Raw genomic sequence first — 24,746 nt, 5'->3', positions numbered from 1 at the left:
TGTAAAGTCTTACATTTGAGGTAGAAAATCAACATTAAAAACATGGGATGGGAGAAGTCTGGTTAGAGAGCAGCTCATCTGAAAAAGATCTGGTAGGGGTGAGGTCTTAGGTGTCTGTAAACTCAATAGAAATCACCAATGTGATGAAGCAGCCAAAAAGACTCATGCCATCTGGACTACACTGAGAGGCATGGCTCCTAGAATGAAGAAGTCATATAGAAGTCACTGTATTCTGCTCTGGCCAACCCCCATCTGGAGTACTGGGTTTAGTTCTAGGTGACATAGTTTAAGGAGGTCACTGATTCTCTAGATCCAGAGGAAGGCAATCAGGATGGTGAAAAGCCTTGATTTCACATTCTTTGAGGATCTGCTCAGAGTGCTGAAAATGTCTGTCCTGGAAAAACAGAAGGCCAGGTGGGATACTAGAACTGTGTTTGAAATCTGAAGTGATGTCATATAGAAGAAAGATTAAACTTGGCATATTGGGCCCCAGGAGTAGAACCCGAAGTAATAGGAAAAAGTTACAAAGAAGTTAATTTAGGTTTGATGGCAGGAAAAACTTCCTAAATTGAGTTGTGTCAAAGTGGAATGGGCTCCCTCAAGAGGTAGTGGCCTCCCCTTCCTTGGAGTTCTCCAAGCAGAGGCTGTATGACTACTTTTGAGGTATGGTATGGTAGATATGGCTTAGACTAGATGACCTTTGTTTGAATGCCCTTCTGAGTCTAACATAATGTAATTCTGCATAGGAATTCAACAGGTATAGATGAGAAGAGAATATAGTTTTTGACTGATGGGATACCCTAAGCAAAAGGAAGGAAATAAGAGAGAAACATTTGTGTTCTGCAGGCAAAAAGTTATCTGGTTTGTCTGGAGAAGAGTGTATGAAGGGGAATAATATGAGAAAAAAGCCAGACTGAGGAGTTAGGCTAGTGCCAAATTCTAGGGGGGGGGGGGTCTTGAAAGACAAGGGAAAAAACTGAACTTTATTCAGTAAGCAACAGGAGGCTAAAGAAAATTCTTAAGCAGAGGAGCTACAAATAGATCTATAGATAAAAACACTGTGGCAGCAGTGAGAAGACCAATTTGGTGGTGGAAGTGAAGAAAAAAAACCCAAGCAACCCTGTAAAGAGGCTATTGTAACAGTCCAGGCAGATAGTAATGAGGGAATGAGGAAAGGGAGAGGCAAGAACCATGGCTTACCTTAAGGAATATGGAAAATAAACTAAATAGTCAGGCCAGTGATGGAAGGAGGGAAGTTATAAGAAGAAAGGAAAATATAAATAGCCCACTTTGGTTGTACTGGCTATAAATTGCTGATGGGACATCTATGTAGAGATGTTCTCTAGGCAGCTGATGATGTGGCTGTAAGCTCAGAAGTTAAGACATAGAAAAACTCACAGTAAAAGGACACATATAAGAATGAAGAGCCAGAAAAGGAATGACTATAAGGGTAGGAGAAGGAACCAGGAGTGTGATATCTGTGAAGCTGAAAGAAAAATATAAAGTAGAAAAGGCAAAGCTGGTATGCATGCAGGCGTGTGTATGCGTGTGTGTGTGTGTGTGTGTGAGCCTGTCTAAAATCTCATTTGATCTTCAAAATAACATGATGAAATGGATGGTGGGAATATTATTATTATCCTTATTTCCTGGTGAAGACACAGAAACTTGGGAAAGCACTTTAAGCTTTTAAACCAAGTGCTCTCCTGACTCTAAGTCCAGAGTTTCTCCCATTGAACAGAGATCACAATAAAAGCAAAGAATAAGTTTAGTGTGGGTTAGGGAGTAGGAGAAATGGAAGGATAGGACATTGTGGGAGTTCAGAGGTCTGTGTTCTTTAGTTGGTATCATTCTGAGACTCTGGTGGTCTGCAGCTGAAGTAGAACACAGAAGGAGGTCCTGAAGTGGGGACGGCAGAGGAATTGAGAAGTCAGGTTCTTAGAGGAGTGGTCAACATGAATATTGTTACTGGTATGACATAGGTTGGAGACTGTGAGCCAGGTTCTAAAGTTAGGAATGTCAGAAGAAGACCTGGAGGCTGGTGGGTACCAGCAACAAGGATGGGAAGAAGTCAGTACAGAAAAACTGCAAGGATGTCAAAAAATGAGGGGTAATGGAAGGATGGAAGTGCTGGAAACAACACAAGAAAACAAGCAGAATTCATAGGAATTCATTGAAAGCAGTGGGAAGCAGTAGGGCTAATGATTCTAGGGTGGAAGAGAATTGAATAGATTGAACTGAGTTCCACTAGAGCTGAATATACTGGACATGAGTTAACTCTAATTCCTAATCAAATTCCAGAGGCTGTGCTATAAACTGCCGGAGGTTTTAAGCATAGCATACACCAAAGGGTGAAGGAGTGATAGTTTGGTACCACAATGTCAGCAACAAGTGTATCTTTGATGGCATCATATGTTTCCTTCCTTCCCAAGCCTCTGGTTAGAGGTCACAGGTCCCTGACAGAGCTCAACTCCTGAAAGGTGGCCTTCGGAAATAAATAAATATCTGTACAAAAGAAATGCAGGTTATATAAGGAAATTGGTTAGTCGGGTCACACAAGGTTTGCATGTATTTAGACATATGTTCTCAGGCTTTCAATATTTTAGAAAGACAGAGACATTCCTGGAATAAACACTTGCCTCTGTTTTCCCCTTAGGAGGAGTTTGTTTAAATAGGCTGTTCTCCTGCCTCCAATGCTTGAGAATGGACTGACTCTCCCTTTCCCTCTCTCCTCTCTCTTGTTCTCTCTCTCATTCTCTCCCTCCCTTCCTTTGTCTCATTTTCGCTCTCTGTTCTCTCATTCTCTGTCTTTGTCTTTCCATTTCTCTTTCTCTCTCTCACACAATTCTCTGTCTCTCTCATTCTCTCTCATGCGCTTTCTCTTTCTCTGCCCTTCTCATTTTCTGTCTCTTTCATTCTCTTTTTCTGTATCTCTTTGTTCCCTCCTGTCTCTCTCTGTCTCTCTCATTCTCTCCCTCCCTCTCCCTCTTTCTCTCTCTCTCCTTTTTGTTCCTGAGCCTGGGACTCACCTTCTCAGTTTCTCAGTGACTTTCTCCAGCTCCTCCTGAGCCCGCCGCAGTTCTATTTCCAAGTAGTGCCGGGTGGAATCAAACTCAGTTTCAAGTTTCTCCAGCTTGTGGGTGGTGTAGGAGAGGCGCTTCCGCAATTCTCCCTTCTGTTCCTGTAGAGTGCTGGGAGGAACCACAAAAAAACAGAGAGGCAGCTATGAGCCTTTGGGGAGAGGTTCTGTGGCTAGTTTCAAGGTACTACTCCAATGGGAGGTGGGGATAGGGAGGGCCTGTGTTTGCTTATTTTCTGAAGGCAATACAACACTTAATAAAGAGTTAGATGCGAGGATGTGCTGGTGCCAACTCTTACTAAATTTTCAGGGAAATCATTTACACCTCAGAAGGGCTACAAGTTGGGGCCTGATTTGCTGGTTTGTTGACTGCTGAGACTTGTGAAAGTGACAGAGAAGACATTAATGCAGATTACATCTAATAGTGGGGTCATGGATTTTTGGGAGCCAGTGGTTAACCATTAACCAGCATTCTCCTGGTCAGATGTCATAGAATGTCAGAGGTGGCAGGGATTCCAGAATCATAGAATATAGGATGTCAGAATTTGAAAGGGGCCTTAACGGGTCCACATCCAAGCCTTTCACTTTACAGAGGAAATAACCAGAAGCCTTAGGGGAAAAGTGCTCTGAGACTACATTTGGGGAAACACAGGCAGGTGTCCTTTCTGGGATGGATGGTGAGTCCTTTGAAGGAGGGGTTTCGCTTCTGTAGAACTTTGAAGAGATTAATTTATGAGCTCCAGCATTTACTCACTTAATCCTTTTACTAGAGGCAAATGACAAGGACCCTTAGGAACTGATGTGTGGCCTCTTTTTCCTTCTGCCTACCAAATTAATTTCAGACTCTCAGAAGGACAATTTCTCTACTTCAATCCAGAACTAAGTAGGAATCTCCTCTGTGACATCACTGTCATTCAGATTTTACTCAAAGATCTCCAGGGATGAAATAGCCCATTCCACTTTTGAATGGCTCTCACTGTTAAGAGAGTTTGCCCTTATACTAGCTGAAGTTGACTTTTTTGTACCCAGCCAAGGAACTAAAAAAAAATATACGTTTCCTTTCCTTTTCCCTTTTAGTTTCCTTTTGGATTGCATGAGTGTCTATATTTAGGGGGAACTGAAAGGCTATTAAGAATCATAAAGATCAAGTTAATATCCTCTTCAAACGGCCACTGAAAACCTAGGTCAATTTGACAACTAGAATGTTTGCTGCAGTAGCGGTTCGATATTGGCTGGGCCAGTACTTAGCTGATGGGGAAACCGTCTTGAGACTCATTCATCACTGTGGGGCTGATTTTCTAGAGAACAGGGTCATCTTCACGCCCTGGGCAATGCTTCATCTCTCCCCATGGCCACTGGCCACTCTACAGTTTGTCAATCTTCCCCTAGGTTGACCTTTTCATTTCTCAGGAAAAGGAGAGCACTAATATATTTTCCTGAAGCAGATAACACTCAGTACTTGCCCTCTGGGGCCAGGCAGAACAATTCTAAACCCTTTTCAATAGGACAAACTCTTCAAATTCTTGACAACTGCTATTACATTCCCCCTTCCCCTCTCAACCTCTTCTACCTCTTCCTTACTCCAGGCTAAACATCCCTATTTCCTTCAGAAGATCTTCATTTGGCACAATCTCATGTCTTCTCACTGTCCTTTAGAGAACATTTTAGTTTGTAAATGTCTTTCCTAAAATGTTATATCCATTACTGGACATTTATGTTCTGATTCTATTCAACTGAAAAATGCATTTATATGTCAGGAGAGCAGACAAGGTGACAACTTCACTCATCCTGGTCACTGTTTCTCTATTACTGCCGCCTAAGATGCCACTGGATTTTTTGGCTTCCCTGTCACAGCTTATTCATATTGAGCCTGTGGACCACTAAAACACTGTGATATTTTTCTGAAAAAATGCTCTCCAGCCTTGACTGTCCCATCACATACTTGGGTGGATGCCTTTTCTTAAAAGTCTAAGTGCAGGTATGAATATCTATATATTTCAATTTTATGAATATCTACCTACTCAGTGCCTGCTATACTAAGCTAGCACTTAATACAGTCACTAGCACATAATAAGTACTTTATAAACGTTGGTTGACTGAGCATTGGAGAACACAAAGTACAGATAATTGAATGCTTGAGCCAACGTGGTCTTGGGTCATCTTCCAGTTATTTCATGCTTATATACCTTGTCTCCCTGATGAAACTCCTAGCAGGAGCTATAAGAACAGCCAGCACTTATATAGTGCTTTAACATTTACAAATCACTTTACAAATATTATCTCATTTGGCCCTCACAAAACCCCTGAGAGGTAAGAGAGGTATCCCTATTTATCCCCATTTTACAGATGAGAAAACTAAGGAACAGAGTGGTTAAGTGACTTGTTTAGGGTCACACAGAGAGAAATGTGTCTGAGATCACAATTAAACCAATGCTCTATGTACTGTACCAGCTAGCTTCCAAGGACTGTGTCTTTCATCTGTTGCAAGTAACTAGACACTCAAAGTCTTACTAGTGACTGAATGAAGACATATTACAATATGATAAAATACAATATAATAAAATTCCTCACACAGCTTTTTAAAAGTACTTTTACACTGATCATCTTATTTGGTTCTCACAAAAATTCAATGAGATAGGTACGAGTATTTTTATATCTAATTATTATATGTAATATTTTGTTATATATTTCACTTAAATACTATTTTAAACTTTTACAATTAAGGAAACTGAGTCTCAAAAGATATTGTCACAATAACTAGTAAGTTTCAGAGGCAGGAGTCAAACCTAGTTTTTTCCTGCTTATCATTCCTTTCCTTAAATCATATTGCAGAGTTAACATAAAAGGTATGTAAGGGAAAAGCTCCAAACTAGGAATTTTCTGTTTCCTAATCTACAGAATGTAGATGATAATATTTACAATTCCTACCTCACAGGATTATTGAAAGGAAGCTGTTTTTAAAACCATAAAGCACTATAGATGTGTACATGGTGAAAATCATCACTGCAGGAAAGAACCCCTTGTCTTCAATTTTTCTCTTCTGAAAGAGTCAGGGCCAGAACGTGGCTTCATCCCCTATTCTCCAACAGAGTAGGTAATGCCTAACCTGGATACCTGGGTTCACCATAATAATCAGAATCATAATCAGCATCATAGACCAAGTGACCTTAGATGTCATCTATTCCAATTTTTTCATTTTAGAAACTGAGGCCCACAGAGGTAAAATGACTTGATTTGGATCATACAAAGTACTAAGTGAGTAGAGCAAGAATTTGAACTCAGGACTTCTTATTTCACATGCAGTATACGCATAACACACATTTCTATAGTTTTATGAAGCCCTTTCCTAAAGAGGTAGCTAGCACAAATATTATTATTTTACTACTGATGAAATTGGGGTTCATGTTCTCACAGCTATAAGTATTCAAGCTAGGACTAGAGTTCTGGTCTCCTAATACTAAACCTAGAAGAATCTAGAAACAGGCTATGGCAACTAGGTGGTACAGTGTATAAAGCACTGGGTCTGAAGTCAGGAAGATCTGAGTTCAATTCCAGCCTTCCATACTTACTAGCCGTGTGACCCTGGGTAAGTCACTTAATCCTCTTTGTCCCAGTTTCTTCAACTGTAAAATAAGCTGGAAAAGGAAGTGGCAAACCACTCTAGTGCCCTTGCCAATAAAACTCTAAATGAGGTGTATAACAACAAAGATAACAAGAAAACAGGCTGGAACAAAGAAGAATAAGAAACAAAAGCCATGTTTGGAAATTCTACCCAATTAAAAGGACTGAAGAGTGACATTGGCAGATTTTGAGTCACAGGCATTCCTTTAGTTGACCTTTTCCAGGTGAATGGCTCCTGAGTATGATGATATCTCCTTGCTATATCCATCAAACAAGTTATATCAAGATACCCAGATGCACACATTGACTCAATCTCTTCTTTCATCTGGGTTTTCCCAGAAAAGAACAAAGATAATTCAGGACTATTTATTTCCCCACATATATGACTATCCTTGGAAAAACAAGAACAATGTTATCCTTGCTTTTTAAGGTTCAAACTTATGTGCACAATTTAGCCTAATATGGGAAGATTCTGATATTTATTTTTTTAAATGACCAAAAAAGCTCAGAGGAAAGTGGGTAGACAAATCTCCATTCTTAAAAACTGAGTATCTTTGCCACTAAACTGTAAGGCATCAGTCTATTTCAACTTCAGTCTAATGACTATATTAATCTTACCTCTCTCCCCCTTACCATTCCCTTCCCCCATCTCAATGAAATTCACTATGAGTCAGGAATGGAACATAAAAGTGAGAAAAGTTCACTTGATTTCAGGATGTGCTAATGCATTTAGAAAAAGAAAGACAATAATCTTATTGTATTCTGTCTTATGCAGATATCTGAAGCACTGAGTTAATTTCTGGGTACCAGATTTTAGGTGGGACATTTAGAAGCCATGATGAATACAGGGGAGGGTAGCCAGGATGGTGAGGAGATGTGTCATCCAAGGATCTGCTGAAGGATTGAGATGTTATAACCAAGAGAAAAGAAAGCCTGGGAGAGCAAGAATGATGCTGTAGAATATTAGAAGGGTTGTAACACGCATAAAGGTTGTGGTCTTGCTTCACGTTGGGTCTCATACAGGTGGAATGTTCAGGGAGGCAGATTGTGACTCGGCTGACTAACCTTTAGAGCTGTCCAGTAATGGAATGGAGCTGCTTTGTGTGGCTAGTGAGTTCCCCTATCATGAAAAGTATATTGATGAATGTGCTGTGGAGGAGGGGGTCATACTTCAGGGGCCAATTGGACTGAATGACTTCTGAAATCCCTTCCAAATCTAAGATTCCATGATTTTATGATTTTTAACTAGGACTAATTCAATTTAGCTCCATTTGACAAGTATTTATTAAGCATTAACTGTCAGGGATTCTGCTAGCCACTGAGGATTCAAAGACCAAAAAAAAAAAAAAAATGACATCATCCCCACTCTCAAGGAGTTTACTTTCTATGCAAAGGATATTAAATTCTATGCAACTTGGTGGTACAATGGATAGAGCACTGGATCTGGAGTCAGGAGGATCTGAGTTCAAACCCTGTGCCTTAGATACTTTCTAGCTGTGTGACCTGGGTAAGTCACTTAACTTCTGTCTTTCTGTTCTCCCATCTGTAAAATGGGGATAATAATAGTTTATACCTCTCAGTTTTTGTGAGAATAAAATAAGAAAATATTTGTCAAGTGTTTTGCAAACCTTAAAATGCTATGTAAGTATGCATCCTTATTATTAATATCAATATTAAATTACCATAGGTTAACATTTATATTAATAATTTAATCTATAAACAAAATAATTTACAGGGGAAGGGTATTGATAATTGGGAGGATCAGGATAGACTTCCTGTAGAAGGTGTTTCTCAAGATGAGCTTTAAAGGAAACTGGAATTCTACAAGAAAGGATAAGAGAAAGAGAAAGTATATTGCAAGCCTGGGGGACAGTCAAACAAAGGTAAGGAGTGCAAGATGCAATGTTGGTTAGAGGAAATAGCAAATTTACCAGTTTGACTGAGCTGTAAAGTATGAGGAGAGTAATGTGCAGCTTTCCTACAAAGGTAGGCTGTAGCCAGACTGTGAAGACTTTAAAAGGCAAACAGAAGTTTGTATTTTATCTTAAAGGGAAAGAGAAGCCAGTGGAATTTCTTGAGCAAGATGGTGACATTGTCTGAGTCATGTTTTAAGAATGTCAGCTAGGGAAGTTGAATTGTAGAGAGGCAAGAATGGGAGCAGGGACACCACTTAGGAGGCTACTGTAGTATCTAGGCAAGTGGTGATAAAGTTGTGAACTAGGGAGGTGGCCATGGGAGTGGATAGTGGAGATGGATGTGATGTGATCGGAAAATCAACATGACTTGGCAACTGATTATTTGGATATGAGGAATAACGGAGTTAAGAAAAATTCAATATGATTCCACAGTTTTAAATCTGACTGACCAGAAGGATGATGATCTCCTTTCACAAGGAGACGGTAGAGGTTGGGGGAAAGATAAGATAAATGGAATGAAGTTATAGGAAGACTGATTTTAGCTGCCTAATTAAAAAACACCTACTATTCAACAAGTGATTTAATAGCATAAATTGTATACAGAGCACTATGTTAGGGAGTGTATTGGAAGAGGTTAAGGGACACAACATTTAGATAAGACACATTTCCACTTAGATTTGTTCAATCATGGAACGAGCTGCCTAATGGAGAGTAATGAATACCTTAACACTGGGAATCTTATTGTAGCGTAGACTTAAGAGGCATAAGTCGAACAAGAGGCCCTCTGCAGTGCCTTCTCGCTCTGGGGATGCTGGTTCCAATGAGTGGAAATTTCTGAGAGAGAGTGTTAATGATCAGAGTTGTCAAAATGTGTGGTAGGATGATTCTTCCATCACTGGATGTATTCAAGTAGAAGCTGTGTGACCTTCATCAGAAATGGGGCAGAGGCAGAATTTCTGCATGGGTTGGGAGGCTGGACAAGGTGATGGCAGAAATGAACAGTTTCTAACAGAGACCAGACACTGGGGCTGCTGCTGCCTAGTTCTTTCCACAGAGAAAATTGGGCCTTGGGGCAAAATTGTTGTCCTTTGGTTGAGAACCCAGAGACTGTGATTAATCTGCCCGTAAACATATACTATGAAGCTATTCTAAGCAATTCATCATCAAATGGAAGTATATGTGCATAAAGGGGGAGAGGAAGAGGGTGGGGAAGGAAGACAGAGTCCTTGTACCCAGTCATTTTTCATATTTAGAGCAGCAGGGCTTGACAGCAGACAACAGTGTAGTTTTCCTCCCTGTCCCCATTGAGATGTATTTCCCTGATTACCAAATTCACTTTCAAGGAGGACCAGAGAAGCATAAAGACAGGAAAGCGATGGTATAATAAGGGTAAGGAAATGAGAGAGAATTCTTTGCCCTCTCTCTGTTTGCTCTATTCTGTAACATTAACATATCCACATCAACAACTCTCTCTAATAATAGACAGAAAACTCCTAAGCTGGTGTGCAGATAACTCCTAAGCAGTTAGGAATCAGTCCAAAGTTTCTTTCAAGCATTCCCTGGCCTATTTTCACAGCAAAATCTAAGGGAAGGAAGGAGTAGGACAAATTGTGTAATCACAATTTAAGAATAGCAGAAAGTCAGATTTGAAAGGGGTCTCCAAATTATAAAACACAGACCATCTGAGTAAGAAGGGAGTTTCAATCCTAGAACATAGAATGGCAGCACTACAATGAGCTTTAGAATCCTAGAACACAGAATGCCAGAGCTGGAAGAAACCTTAAAAATAATCTAGTCCAATCTCAAGATTGTTCAGATGGGAAAATTGAAAAACAATGATGGAACGTGAGCCACATGAAATCATTTCTCAGCTGTGTTATCTGTCAGAACTGGTTGTAAGGTGAACTGGAGGAAGCCTTTCTACATTTTTTGAGGGGCTGGCCCCCACCCTTGGAATGTGTGTGGGTTAGTGTTTCATAGCCACTTCTTTTCTCCTTTCACAAGGCTGAACCTACTCCTTAGTCATCACTCTAGCTCTATCCCTAAGGAAAGATGTCTTCTGAGTATATTGGGTATAGAGTAAAAACAATGAGGAGGACATATTGACTCAATAGCTTCCATAACTCTTGTCAGATAACAACAACTAACTAATGATTCCCCCTTTGAATAAATGAAAAAAAAAACAGGACTGGCTTTGGGCCATTTATAAAAGTGAATAAATCAAAATCACTTTCTCTCATTTAGCTGCTGAGCTCCCAGTTTGGTGAAGAGGAATTAAATGAAGAGGAATTAAGAAGCCTCTTGATGATGGTAAAAGAAGAGAGTGTAAAAGCTAGCTCAAAGCTTAACATAAAAAACAAAACAAAAGGAGAAATACCGAGATCCTGGCAATTGGTCCCATCACTTCCACAAATAGAGGAAGAAGAAATGGAAGCAGTGTCAGATTTTATATTCTTGGGCTCAAAGATCACTCTAGATGGCGACTGCAGCCATGAAACTAAAAGATTCCTTGTAAACAAAGCTATTGAAAATTTCAACAGCATACTAAAAAGTAGAGACATCACTTCGCCCACAAAAGTCCATATAGTCAAAGCTATGGTTTTTCCAGTTGCAATATATGGCTGTGAGAGTTGGATCATAAGGAAAGCTGAGCACTGCTGAATTGATGCTTTTGAATTGTGATGCTAGAGAAGACTTGAAAGTCTCTTGAACATCAAGGAGATCAAATCAGTCTACAGAAATTCAGGTTATTCATTACAAGATCAAATACTAAAGTTGAAGCTTATATACTTTGGCCACATGATGAAAAGATGGAACTCCTTGGAAAAGACCCTGATGTTGGGAAAGAGTGAAGGCAAAAGGAAAAGGGGATGGCAGAGGATAAGATGGACAGATAGGATTGTTCCCATGACAGATTTTGAGAGATACTAGAGGACAGAAGGGCCTGAGGTCATCTAGAATCAGACATGACTGAACAACAAAATTTCAGTTTGGTATGGGACAGGAAGAACTCCCCTTCCCCACTTCTCTTTCAGATAAAAGCATCTGTTCTCTGACTCTCTTCATATAGAAATACTAACCATTATTCTCCCTTTTGCAATCCCAGATAAAAGATAGATAAAAGCAGTTACGATCAATCTTAATTTTTTGACTGGTAAACCATCTTGAAAGTAGTAACCAAATAAGAAATTATGTACAATCTTTAAAGAACACATACACTTTGGAATAAAAGTTTGCTATTATAGAATCACAGATTTAGAGCTAGAAGGCATCTTGAGGATCATTAAGTCTAATCCCTTTACTTTATAAGTAAGGAAACTGAGGCCTACAGTTTCAATGACTTGCCCCAGGTAACAGAGCTAGTAAGAAACTGATATATGGTTTGAACCAGTAGTGTGCTGGTAAATGTCAAAATGTCAAAAAAAATATAAACAGGACACTTTGTGTGTGTGTGTGTGTGTGTGTGTGTGTGTGTGTGTGTGTGTGTGTGGCAATCAAGGTTAAGTGACTCACCCAGGGTCACATACCTAGTAAGTGTCTGAGGTTGGATTTGAACTCAGGTTCTCTTGACTTCAAGGTTGGTACTCTATTACATTGTGCCACCTTGCTGCCCTCATGGATACTCTTAAATTTAATCTGGGTTGTTAACATTTTCTCCATCATTTAAGTCTTGATAATCAACAAAACAATAAGTCAGGCCCTGATTTGTAATCTTTGCCCATTTCTGAGTTGGAAACCAAAAATTAAACAATAGGGTTTCCTGAGCCTGTATGACATGGCTCTAGCACACTCTTGGTTTGAATCCAGTCTGACTCCAGGTCCAGTATTTTATCCACTACCCAATCATCCTCCTCCCCATATGTGAACCAAGGAAAAGAGGGAGGAAGGGAGAGGACAAAGGGGGAGAGAGAGAGAGAGAGAGAGAGAGAGAGAGAGAGAGAGAGAGAGAGAGAGAGAGAGAGAGAGAGAGAGAGAAGAGGTGTGTTAAAGGACTTCATCTTTCTCATATATCCCATAAAGAACTGTTCAACAAGTCTCAGTTCATTCCAGCGACACATTTCTTCAGTATCTGGACAGGTGGACACAGTGGCCACCTCAACAACCCAGTGTCTAGCTCCACAACCCAGCATCCATTCATTTCCTCTCCTCACTGTAACTTGACTCTCTGAATTTCACTGTTGCCACTGGCATGCCATTTAAACTTGTGCACAAAATCTATTTTCCTCCACCTCCATATTCTGGTGCTATCTTTATGATAGCATTCCAAGAGATCATATTCAGTATGCAACAGAATTCTATCTCTCATCATGCAGTCCTCCATGTCTGAGAAGCACCAAGATTTTCCCCATTTCTTTCTATAAAACTTAACTTATCCTTCAGTGCTCCTCCAAGAAGTTTTCCCTCATCATCCCAGCCCACAGTCACCTCTCCCTCCCCAAAGCCCTTGTAGCACTTATCTCTACCATGCATTGGGTCTTCTACTGCTACATGGGTATGGGCTTCATTTTTCTTATTTGACTATGAACTTTATAAGGGCAGACACTATGTTATAGTCATGTCCATATCCTTCACAGCCCCTCAAATGAAACAATGTAGGTAAAATGCCTTACAAACCTTAAAACATTATATAAATTTTAGCTACTATCATAAGTAGTAGATTCCTAACAGTTTTGTTTACAGTCCCTGTAATGGCAATCAAATTACTGTTTTACTGTTTTTGTTTTACTGAAAGTGCCTCTGATTGAATAATATGATTGGGGAGGATCTTTCCCCACCGATTGAAGGGCCTGCCCATTGTGGGAAGCTTGATTAGGGGAGCTGTTTTGTAGGAGGGTCCCAAGTACCTTTTTTTTTTTCAATTGAGACACTGGGTCAGAGGGTTATGCTCCCTGGCTCTAAAAAGTGTATAAATACTCTGAGGGTGAGGTTTTACTTTGGGGCTTACTGACTGGAAATGTTTGGCCAGAGGAGGACTCTAGGAAGCTTTGAGAACCTAGATGTCGTGCTTCCCTCTCTGGCAATTATGGTCAGATATTTTGGAAACATGTCATTTGACTTTTAATTTCTCTGTATCTTCTTTGAAATTCGGGGTGCTGACTTCCCTGAAATGGATGAATGATATGTGTTTGGTTGAAGGACTGATACATGTGCTTGATTAAAGTGATTGTTAACCCCTCAGAAGTTATGCAGATCTAAGAACCTGTGATAGCAGGTCCCCCTGTGTATGTCGGGGTGCTTAATAATACAAACCCCAGTCTAAGTGTAATGAGATTCCAAGCAAAGCTGTCAAACTTTCCATACCCAGTTGTGCCTGTTTCTCTTCAAGTTTCAATTGATATCTTATAAGATAGCCCTCCTCTTATTTTTCCCTGTCCCCTAGAATAGAGGTAGGTACTAGTTTTGAAACTTTAAATAACTTGTTACTTGACTAATTGAGAGAAAAAGGTTACTACGTGCCCGAGTTTCCCTAACTTATTGGGTATGTCACTTCTGCTTTCCAATCCTCTGTTTCCTCATCTATGTGTGTGTTCATCCTTTGTTGCCAAAGAAGACCATGCCAGCAGAGAAATCATGACATGACTTGCACTTGACTTTGTTTTGAGTGAGGGAGGGCTGTGCAGGTCACCAGCCTCACTTCTCCTCTAGAGCCATCTGAATCCAGTGGAGATGACCCAGGATGAGGCAATTGGGGTTAAGTGACTTGCCCAAGGTCACATAGCTAGTGAGTGTCAAGTGTCTGAGGCGACATTTGAACTCAGATCCTCCTGACTCCTGCACAGGTGCTCTATCAACTCCACTGCCTAGCTGCCCCCTTCCTCATCTGTATGGTGAAGAGGTTGGTATAGATCAGGAGGTCTTACCTTATTTTAATCATGAACCTCTTTCACAATCAGATGAAGCCCATGAATAGCTTCTCAGAATAATGCTTTCAGATAATTGAAGGTAATAGTAAATTTCATTGAGAGGTTAATGAAAATAAAGACGTAACTTTTTCCTGTGCAAGCTCACAGATCCTTCCGAAATCTACTCATAAAGGGGTCTGTGGACTTCAAGTTAAGAAACTTGGGTTAGATCCTATCCCAGGCCTTTTCTAAGAATAACATTCTGTGTTCTATGCTTCTAGATCTCCTTTAAGCTCTGGCATCCTACAGGTCTCTAATTGTTTGGTTTTTTTCCTAATGATGATGATGATCATGATAATGGTTCTTTTACATAAATTATCCTATCCTCACAAGGTTGTTGCGAGGATTGGGACTATGTAAAATGAGATTGTGTATGTGAAAGGGCTGTCATAACCAAAATGAAAGCAGCTTATGAAGGGGCAAGCACAAGAAATGTGTAATTAATTAATATTTTAATATTTAATTTATGAGTTATATTTATTTGATATAATATGATATTATTGGATATAATATGAATTATACATATTTAATATGTGAAGTGACTTGCTCAGGGTCACACAGAGAGTAAGTAGGCCAAGTGTGGGCCAAGAATGCAGGTCATCCACCTATAAGTTCCAGGCTCTTTTCACTACACCACACTGTCTTCTACCTCATCTCAAGCAATCAAGTGATGGAAATTGTTTGGTGATTTTATGCTTGGGAGAGAAAAGTGAAAGAAAGAATGGAAAATAGAGGATAAATGGGCCAATAGAGGGAGGTAAAGCCCTCTTTGAACTTTTGGGTTTCCAAAGTCTTCTAAGACTATTTTCACTGGTCATGTCTCCAGAAACACTGTCCAGCTGGGTAGGTGAATAGCTGGAGCATATGTGCTCATGAGACCAAACATAGCTTAACCTAGCCATTCCTGTAGAGGATACACTATCCCTCTGCTCAGCAATTCTTCAGGAAATGGAAAAGGAAAAAGAATCTACTGTGAAATACCCCAAACAAACCCAAGATCCAAGGATATGAATGTGGGAGACTGAGCTACTGGGTGTTTACTAGATTATTCATTAATTATTAGATAATGAATACTATCAAGGCATGAGGTCCTGCCACATGCTCAGGAAGGCCTAGCCATCAAATCTGACAATGGAGGCAAAGGTGTGTCTGTAATGGCCTGGGGAGAAGGGCCAGGGACGCGACTGAAGCAGACTGGGAACATCTGAAGTGCTTAACCCTTCAGCTTGGTCTTGGAGAAAGAGCCCTGGGGCTGAGGTTTGGAAGACCTGGATTTCAGTCCCAGATTTTTCACCAAACGACGTCAGCCAATCCTCTCAAGTTTTTAATACAAAATGGAGATGATATCATCTACCTTTCAGCCAAAACGTGAGCATGATTTGATGATCAAATGAAATAAGATACAAAATGAGATTAACATTAATAGCTTACACTTGTATAGAACTTTGGAGTTCACAAATTCCTCTGGGAGTGGTTGCATAAGTATTACTATTCACCTCTTTACCGATGAGGAAACTGAGGCTCATAAAAGAAAGAGAAATGTGCCAAAATTAAGCCAGGTCCTCCTGACTCAAAGACAAGTTCTCTTTCCACATTGCATTCCCTCATGGGAAATAGCCATAAGGATGCTATGAGGCTCAAATGAGGTAATGAAGGCAGGGTAGGTCTTTTACTTCAGTTTTAATTAAATGTCATTTGTTTGCCTACTTTAGTGCTGAATGTATAACACAACAGTTGCTATCTTTGAATAAGTGAGAGAAGGGGGCTGTTGAGAGAAGAAGAAAAAATCTGAAGGATCTATTAGCCTGTGTTTTTCTGGCAAAACCAAAGGTAAAGGGTCAAATTGACCCATTGACCCATTGACCTTCAAGGCAGATCAATTTTGACCTAACATAAAGAAGACTCAAAACCATCCAACAACGAAAACGTTAAAAAATAGTATGCTCCCTGTCACTGGCGGTGACACTGACTAGAGATTCACCTGCTATGATACTTACTGGGCATAAGGTTTGAACTAGATTGGTTGGGGGATGACTGTACAAATTGTGATAGATAAAAATATAATGAAATGTAACTGCATTGTAAGAATTGACCAATATGAAGAATTTAGATAAATTCAGGAAAACGTATGAACGGATGCAGAGCAAAGTAAGCAGAACAGGAAGAACCATATATACATAGACTGCAACAATATAAATGAAAACAGAATGGAAAGGCCATGGAACTCTGATTGATACAGTCACCAATCTTGACTTCATAGGACTGGCACAGTGAAGGATGTCATACTTCTTTATTATGAGGGAGAATAATCATTTTGAAGTGATAGTGATTTAAAAATATATACAGAGGGAGATATATATTTTAAAAAAGGTTAATATTCCTAAAGTTCAGTTCTGATCCTGATTTTCATGTTCAAAGACTTCCCATTGCAAAAATCAAGTCCTAATTCCTTATCCTGGCATTTGAGACCCTCCCCCCCCCCCCCCCCTGCCCACAATCTGGTCTTAATTGACCTATCAATCAGATTACAATGTTTTTTCTTTACAGCTAGGTAGTAAAATGGATAGAGTGCTGGATTTGGAGTCAGGAGGACCACCATTCAAATCCAGTGTTAGACACTTACTAGTTTTGTAACCCTGGGCAAATCACTTAACATCTCCGTCAGTTTCCTCATCTATAAAGTGTGGATAATAATAACACCTGCCTCCCAGGGTTATGGTGAAGCTCAAATGAGATAATACCAATGAAGTACTTTGCAAATGCTAAAATGCTACCGATTAACTATCATTACATGAACCCTACACTGCAGCCAACTCAGAGAATTCAATGTGCTTCAAATACATCTTTTAATTCTCTGTCTTTGTGTCTATTCCTCAGCTTATTCTCTCCCTATTAAAATTAGACCCATTCCTTCTTTAGTCCAACTCAGATACTACTTCCTCCAGGAAGTCTTTTCTGATCCTCCCAATCAAAAGTGACCTTTCCTCCTTAGAACCTCAGGATCCTTTTTCTGATCCTTATCATATTCTGCCATATAGGCACACAGTAGGCATAAATAAATGTTTGGTGATTTGCCATGTACAAGTCTAGTTTTCCTCCTAGAATATAACCTCCTAGAACTATATCTTATTTATCTGTTTCTCTCCCAGTGCCCAGCATAGGTCCTGAACATAGCAGTCACTCAGAAAATATTTGCTAAAAGTTTGAATGAATCTGTCCCTCAGCCTATGCAAGATGCCATGGGAGACAAAGTACTGTCAAGGTCTTTGAGCAACTCATAGTGACTCTGAATGAAGATAGGATGCATGGAATCTTCACAGAATTCTCTAGGTGCTGAATGTAATCAAATACCAAAAGGTATTACATTACAAACATGAGCTGGGACAGTCAGGGAAGGTTACTTCAAGTTGGTGGAGATGTAAGATGGGCTCTGAAGGACACGATGAATTTTAGGCTGAAAATATGACGGTATCTAGGTAGCGCAGTGGATAGAGTATTAGACTTGTGGTCTCAGGAAGACTCATTTTCCTGAGTTCAAATTTGACCTCAGTAACTTACTAGCTGTATGACCCTAAGCAAGTCACTTAACCCTGTTTGCCTCAGTTTCCTCATCTGTACAATGATCTGGAGAAGGAAATATCAAACCACTCCAGTATTTTTGCCAGGAAAATCCCAAATGGAGCTAGAAAGAGTCAGACATGACTGAAAAGAAGTGATTCAGAAGCAACAAAAATCTCTCAGTATTGGGACAGGTAGAAGTAAACAACCTAATCTTGTTTTTCACAAAATGAAGAAAAGGTTTTAGGGTTCATTAACCTCTTTACATTGTCATTCATTCAATGAACATTGATTAAGGTCTGCTATGTGCAAGGCCCTCCCTATGCTAAGGTTACAAAGATTAAAAATGACATATTTCCTATCCACAAGGAGTTTGTAGTCTAATGAGAGGATATGATACATACATAAATATATATGATATATGACAAAGGCAAAAATTATTAGTGCTCTAGGAAAATTTGAGAAAGGGAAAGATTACTTGTTAAAGTCCTTTCCTGGCAATGTCAGGGAGCATTGGCCCCATACTTTTTTGTAGTTGTGAAATAAAAAAAAAGTGATTCCTTTTCCCAATACAAACCTGGGCAGGAGTCCAAGAATTCTTAATTGAGGTTCTCGCTCAGAACGTGTAAGAAATAATGAGGGTGATTTATTCACAAAGCAGAGGCCTAAAAATAGCTCGGTCGATTGAGCGTGGAGGGCAGCCCAGGGCTTTGTTGGGATACATGCGCCCTGGATGCCCTGATTAACTCCAGAGAGCAGCTGACTCTAAGAATGCCAGGGTAAGAGAGGGCTGGCTCCCCTCGCCCTGCCCCACACTCCCCATTCTCCTTGTTTAAGCTTGGTCTCCAGAGGGGACACAGGGATGGACAGACCCACTTGGCTTCTGCTGGGAGAAGACAGACCTTTTAGAATAGCTGAGTCAACTGCAAGTGTGACCCTAAATAGCCCATAATGATCTTTCCCTTTTCTAACCCTAAAAGCACTTAGCATAGCTAGTATTAGATAACCACTTGCCTTTCTATAGTATTAGAAAGTTCATGAAATTCTTTTCTCATTCTTTATTCCAGTAAGTTAAACAATATATCCTTCCCAATCAATAATCAAAGACACTGAGTCTCAGAGAGATAGCGACTTGTCCAATGTCAGCTGGTTACCATGGGAGGGGGGATGTCAGACAGCCAGTTACCATGGAAGGTGGAATGTCAGACAGCCAGTTAACATATGAGGTGGGATGTCAGATAGCCAGTTACCACGGGAGGTGGGATGTCAGACAGCCAGTTAACATATGAGGTGGGATGTCAGATAGCCAGTTACCAAGGGAGGTTGGATGTCAGACAGTTACCATGGGAGGTGGGATGTCAGACAGTCAGTTACCACGGGAAGTGGGACTCTGTAAGTCTGGGTTTTGTCTTCCCAACTAAAAGGTACTTGAGGGTTTCTCCAGTTTTTAGTGCCTAGAAAAGATTTATTTGAACACAAATGAAAGAATGTAACTCCTGGAATTTTAAGGAAGGTAAAAGAGATATGTCTAGAATCCTTCAGATAGCATTTTTATCCTGATAAAGCATTTTCTCTAGAGTTGCCTCTGAAATTCACATCTCCCCAGAGGGCAGTTAGATGGCACAGTGGATAGAGTGTTGGGCCTGGAGTAAAGAAGATCTGAATTCAAATCTGGCCTCAGATACTTACTAGCTGTGTGTTCTTGGGTAGGGCACTTAACCTCTGTTTGCTCAGTTTCCCCATCTGTAAAATGAGGGTGATAACAATAGCAGTACCTAACTCCCAGGGTTGTTGAAAGGATCAAATGAGATACTTGAAAAACATTTAGCATAGTGCCTGGCACAGAGTAAATGTTATACAAACTTTAGCTATTCTCATCCAACTCATCTTTACTGAGCATATAAATGTTTGTACCTTTATATTTTCCTCAATTCTAGGTACCCAGGGGAAGGCATACAGAAGTGCATCACTGAAGAAACAGTCATCAGGACCTTCTAGGATTGTGACTTTGCTCTTTTGTTGAAAGGCACTTGTGTTTTAATAAAAACCAGGACCTAAATCCCATCTCTTGCCCATTGTGCAGCACTAGAAATTAATACTGTTGGAAGTAAATCAATACTTAGTTAAAGTGAATAGATTGTCTATTGTTAAATGGAATTTCCACCAAGCATTCCCTCTTAGAGTTGAATCCTATGGAGGGAGGAAGGTCTGAAATTCCAAAGAAAGAAAAGAGATGGGGCAGGAATCCCAGGGAGGGGGAAGAAGATGAGCCTGGGAATCTTAATGAGGGAGAAGGTTAACCTGGAACCTTTTTTGAAGGTGAAGAAAGCAAGTTAGGAATCCCACAGAGGGAGAGTTTCAGAATTAGAATCCTATCTTCATGGAAATTATCCCTGCAGGTGTTCTGATCCCCTCCCATACCCTGTCTTTCAGTGGAGGGTTAGACTTCCTACCACAGACCATGGCAAGGTCTTTCCTCCTCCCTTTGCTCTCAGAAATTTGAAATGAAATGAACCAAACCTTTCATTTCCAGGGCCCAGTTGGGGCTTAAATCACAAATCCCTTGGGAGACAGAACCTAGAGATTTGAATCCAATCAAGTATTTTCTTTCCTACAAAGAGGGGAAAGACCCTGAGGGTGTTAGTAGTTTGGTGGAGGGATAGTGGCAGATCTCTGCTGGCATGGTCTTCTTCGGCAATGAAGGACGAACACGATCCTGTGAGTAGATGCAACTGGCTGAATGCTAGCTGGGTACCTCACCTCCTCCTCTTCTGTCTGCCTCTCTCTCCCCTTCCTTCTCCTCTCCCAAGGAAGGTAAATTTGGATGGCCAAAAGTTGCCCAGTTGATCTGCCTCCTTTCCTTTCTCCTCTCCTCTCCTCTCCCCTCGTCTCCCCTCCCCTCCCCTCCCTTCCTCTCCTTTCCTTTCCCTTCCCCTGTCCTGTTCCCTGTCCTCTCCCAAAACCTTAAACCTACTACACTCTGAAACTGGGACTCCAAGGGGCCCCTGCCAAACTTTACAGTGATTATCAATAGTAACTATTACTGTTTCCCACCCAGCCTGATGTTTTGTTTTTCTTGACCTCATTAAAGGGGCCATGCCCTGGCTGCTTCTTAAACAGGCCTATTCAATGAATAGGCATTGCCTTACCCTAAGTGAGTACCTGCAAAGACCTTGACCTAAAGGGCCCCAGGTCTCCCAGTGCATCCTGGGCCACCTCCAGTCATCCTGAAGAATATCAGGTCACTGTATTCAGATAGCTCTGGAGGAGAAGTGAGGCTGGTGACCTGCACAGCCCTCCTTCACTCAAAACAAAGTCAAGTACAAGTCATGTCATCATTTCTCTGATGGCACGGTCCTCTTCGGCAACAAAGGACAAACATGAGTGGCAGAAGGTGAGAGAATGAACACTTGGGTTTTGAGAGTAGTGTTCAGGAGACAGCAGAGGACATTAGCATCTGACTTCGTGACTTTACCAAGCACTAGTTAGGGCAGCTTCAGAGAAAGAGCAATCAGAATCACAGAAACATAAAGCTGAAAGGTTCCTCAGCAGTTACTGAATGGAGATGAGGAAGCTGGGTCCTAGAAGGAATCATTTCATTCTTTATATTTGTATCTTCAGTGCCTAGCATACACTAGGAACTTAATAAATGCCTCTTGCTGTTGGCAGAGCCAGACTAGAATCCAGGTCTCCTGAATCTCTTTTCTGATGCTCCCTTTTTGATAGCTTTCCAGAAAATCCAAGTTCAAGTCTCAGCTCTCCTGTTTCCTAACTATGTAACCTTGTGTAAATCATTTTCTTTCTCTGAACTTCATTTTTTTCATCTGTAAAATGGGGATAAATATTTTTGCTACCTACTTCACAGAACAACGTAATTATTATTACTAAGACACATGACAATAACTAAAAAGAATGGTGAGTTGAGCTTTTATACCATCTGTCTGGACCCAGGAAAACAATTACGTTACAGCTACAAATGGAAGACATTCTAGAATCAGATTCCAGCAATTAATATTTTAATTGGAAGTGGTGATATTGTAGTTATTTATTAGATGCAAGCAAAGCTGGAGAGCAAACAAATGAATGGATTTGTATTCAATTTCTGCATGTTAGACACAGTCGTGCTGAATTAGGGCTCAATTAGAAAGCATTTCTGAACACATCTGGAATATCATATGAGACCAAGATTTTCCTTTAGCTCTTCTTGCTGCTCCAGGCCTCCAATTATTTTGAATCATTTTTAGGAATGACAGATAGATTTCTTTCGGGCTTTTTTGTGCCTCCCCTAGATTGCTGGAAAGGTTTTTCATGGTCAATGGCATTTGGTAAAAGAATAATCCAAAGAGCAGCTGAGTTGGTACCTGTCTCCAGGGAACCAGAAATCCTTTCCAAACTTTCCTTTGTCTATTCTCACAGCAGAAACCCTAAGACAGGGAAAATGATATGTTTCCTTGGGGGGAAAAATTAAAAGGAATCAAGGGAAAAACTATGAAGAAAAGGATCTGAACAGAAGGCTGACCTACATCAAGAAGTGAGAGGGTAGAAAAATGTGATGCTGATGAGAAAGAGAAGAAAAAAGGATACCCAAACACTTGAAGCTATGTAGTAGATAGAATATTCTTACCGTAAAGTGATAAGGGTAGGGAGTGTGGGTTGGGTGAAAGGGGAGCTAATCCCTTTGAGGAAGAAGGTGCACCTTGTATTCCAAGGTATGATGAATGTCTATCTCTTGCTAGCACAGGGAAAAATCATTGAGGAAGCTGTGAGGAAGAAAACAATCATGGTGGTTGGTGACTCCCTGCTGAGGGGTACCAAAGCAGCTATTTGTCAACTTGACATTAACAATAAAGAGATCTGCTGTATTTCTAGGACCTACATATCGAGGATATGATGGAAAGCCTCCCAAGGACTTGTCAAAAATGATGACAACTGCCTCCTTTTGATGATTCATGTGGGGACAAATGAGATTGCCAGCAAGAACCTAGGAAGCATAGCTAGGGTTGATGAAATCCTCGTTGGAAAAAAAGGAAAGGTTTTAGGAGCACAAGTGATGTTTTATTTTTTTACTCTACAGCCAGTTTAAGGTAGGGGATTCAGAAGAAAAAGGTGAATGTTGGAAGTGAACAGCTGGCTAACACGAAAGTGTCTGAGAAGAAAATTCAGATTTTATGTAGCTCTTCTTGGGCAGGGAAGGAGTGAACCTAATGAGGAATGGTAAAAAACATATTTGCCTACAGTCTTGAAAATCTGATTAAGGAAGTTTCAAACTGAAAAGGGGGAAAGAAGGGGATAAAAATTGCCTTGTATATTTCCCAAGTTAGGTACAATAGAGACTAGGAACTATAATAAGGGAAGAAGAATCTCAATAGAGTTGGACAGTAATTCATAAGAGACAAATATGCCAGAAGTGAACTAGTGATAAAACCCATGGATTCAGATGTTTATCAACTGAAGGAAGCAAATGATAGAGACCCTAACCCTGAGAGATTGAATCTCTACTCATTATGACTGTATCCATGTAGTAGTGAGTAGGGATTCAATTCTGAGTCAAAAAGACCAGAGTTCAAGTCTTGGTGAATATTTTTGGTGCAACCCTGGTATGGGAAACAAAAACAGGGTTAAAACTCCTCCCAGCTTTAAGTGATAACAGTTAATCAGAGGTGTGACTTAGCATGGTCAGGTAAAAAAAGGTCAGAGACTTGTGTGCAGGCTTGACGAGCTGTTTGAGGGGAAGCCTATCAGAGAGGAGAACATGAAGTGAGGTGTTCAGGAGGATCCTTCCAGCCAATAGATGGTGAGGCAGAAGGTTCCAGTCTGGAACAGTATAAAGGGGCTTGCATTGGTCTGAACAAATTGCAGCACTCCCCTAGGGGCTACCCGTTCATTTGAATGTAAAAATTAATAAAAGCTTTCCTGATTTCACAACAAGCATTGTTCTTTGTGTAAGGTGAGCATTTCTCTCATGGTAGGAAATGTGCCTCTTCTTGCAAGGATTGTAATAAAAGATTCTTCTTTCACTCTGGACTTTAGTTTTATTATCGGGCCTGGGTGTGAGCCTTACTCTGGAAGGGAAGGAGGTGGGGAGACCCTATTTATAACACCGGGGTTACCCTCATTGTTTCCAAGCTACTTTCAAGGACTTTAAGTTGCAGGATAGCTGTTTATCTGCTTTGGTGGTAAGGTTTCTCCATTTGGAATTTCTTACCTTGATGAAATTAGGGTCCAGACATATCCCAGAAAGGTATCCAAAAAAAGTAGAAAAAGAAACATGTAACTGGAATATAGTTCTGGAAAATTTACACCTTCCTTAAAAGGAGCAGAATAGATTTTATAAGTATGTATTTGGGGGAGGAGAGAATAACATTGAACAACGGAATTATGAAGAAATCTAGAAAAGAGGGAGAAAGCATAGTGGAGAATATTGGATGGAGATCGACAGAAAGAGAAACAAATGATATTGTCACTTGGCTAGGAGGAGGCAATAAATAAAGAATTCAGATAATAATCCAATCCAGTAAATATCTATTAAGCACCTACTAGCTTCTAGGCACTGTGCTAAACACTAGGGATAAAACGAATAAGAAGGACCCTTCCTGTCTTCAAGGAATCTAATGGGGGAGGGGAAAGATAATACATACAAGGAGGCAGGAAAGGGAGTGGGGGTGAAGAAGG

At 40.4% G+C, this 24,746-nt stretch overlaps 1 protein-coding gene across 4 annotated transcripts in view; it reads right to left on the bottom strand.

The window, feature by feature from the left end:
• The window catches only part of BEGAIN (brain enriched guanylate kinase associated), a 265,638-nt gene that overhangs the window by 69,561 nt on the left and 171,331 nt on the right, over positions 1-24,746 (bottom strand). For all 4 annotated transcript variants that reach the window (XM_072630224.1, XM_072630225.1, XM_072630226.1 and 1 more), the window contains one exon: positions 3,027-3,188. In XM_072630224.1, the coding sequence (XP_072486325.1) occupies positions 3,027-3,188 (162 nt within the window). The remainder of the gene's footprint in view (positions 1-3,026; positions 3,189-24,746) is intronic.

This window comes from Notamacropus eugenii, chromosome 1, assembly GCF_028372415.1.
Source record: "Notamacropus eugenii isolate mMacEug1 chromosome 1, mMacEug1.pri_v2, whole genome shotgun sequence".
Classification (NCBI taxonomy): Eukaryota; Metazoa; Chordata; class Mammalia; order Diprotodontia; family Macropodidae; genus Notamacropus; species Notamacropus eugenii.
The sequence above is the reverse complement of the archived record's forward strand: the minus strand, read 5'-3'. Positions and strand labels throughout refer to the sequence as shown.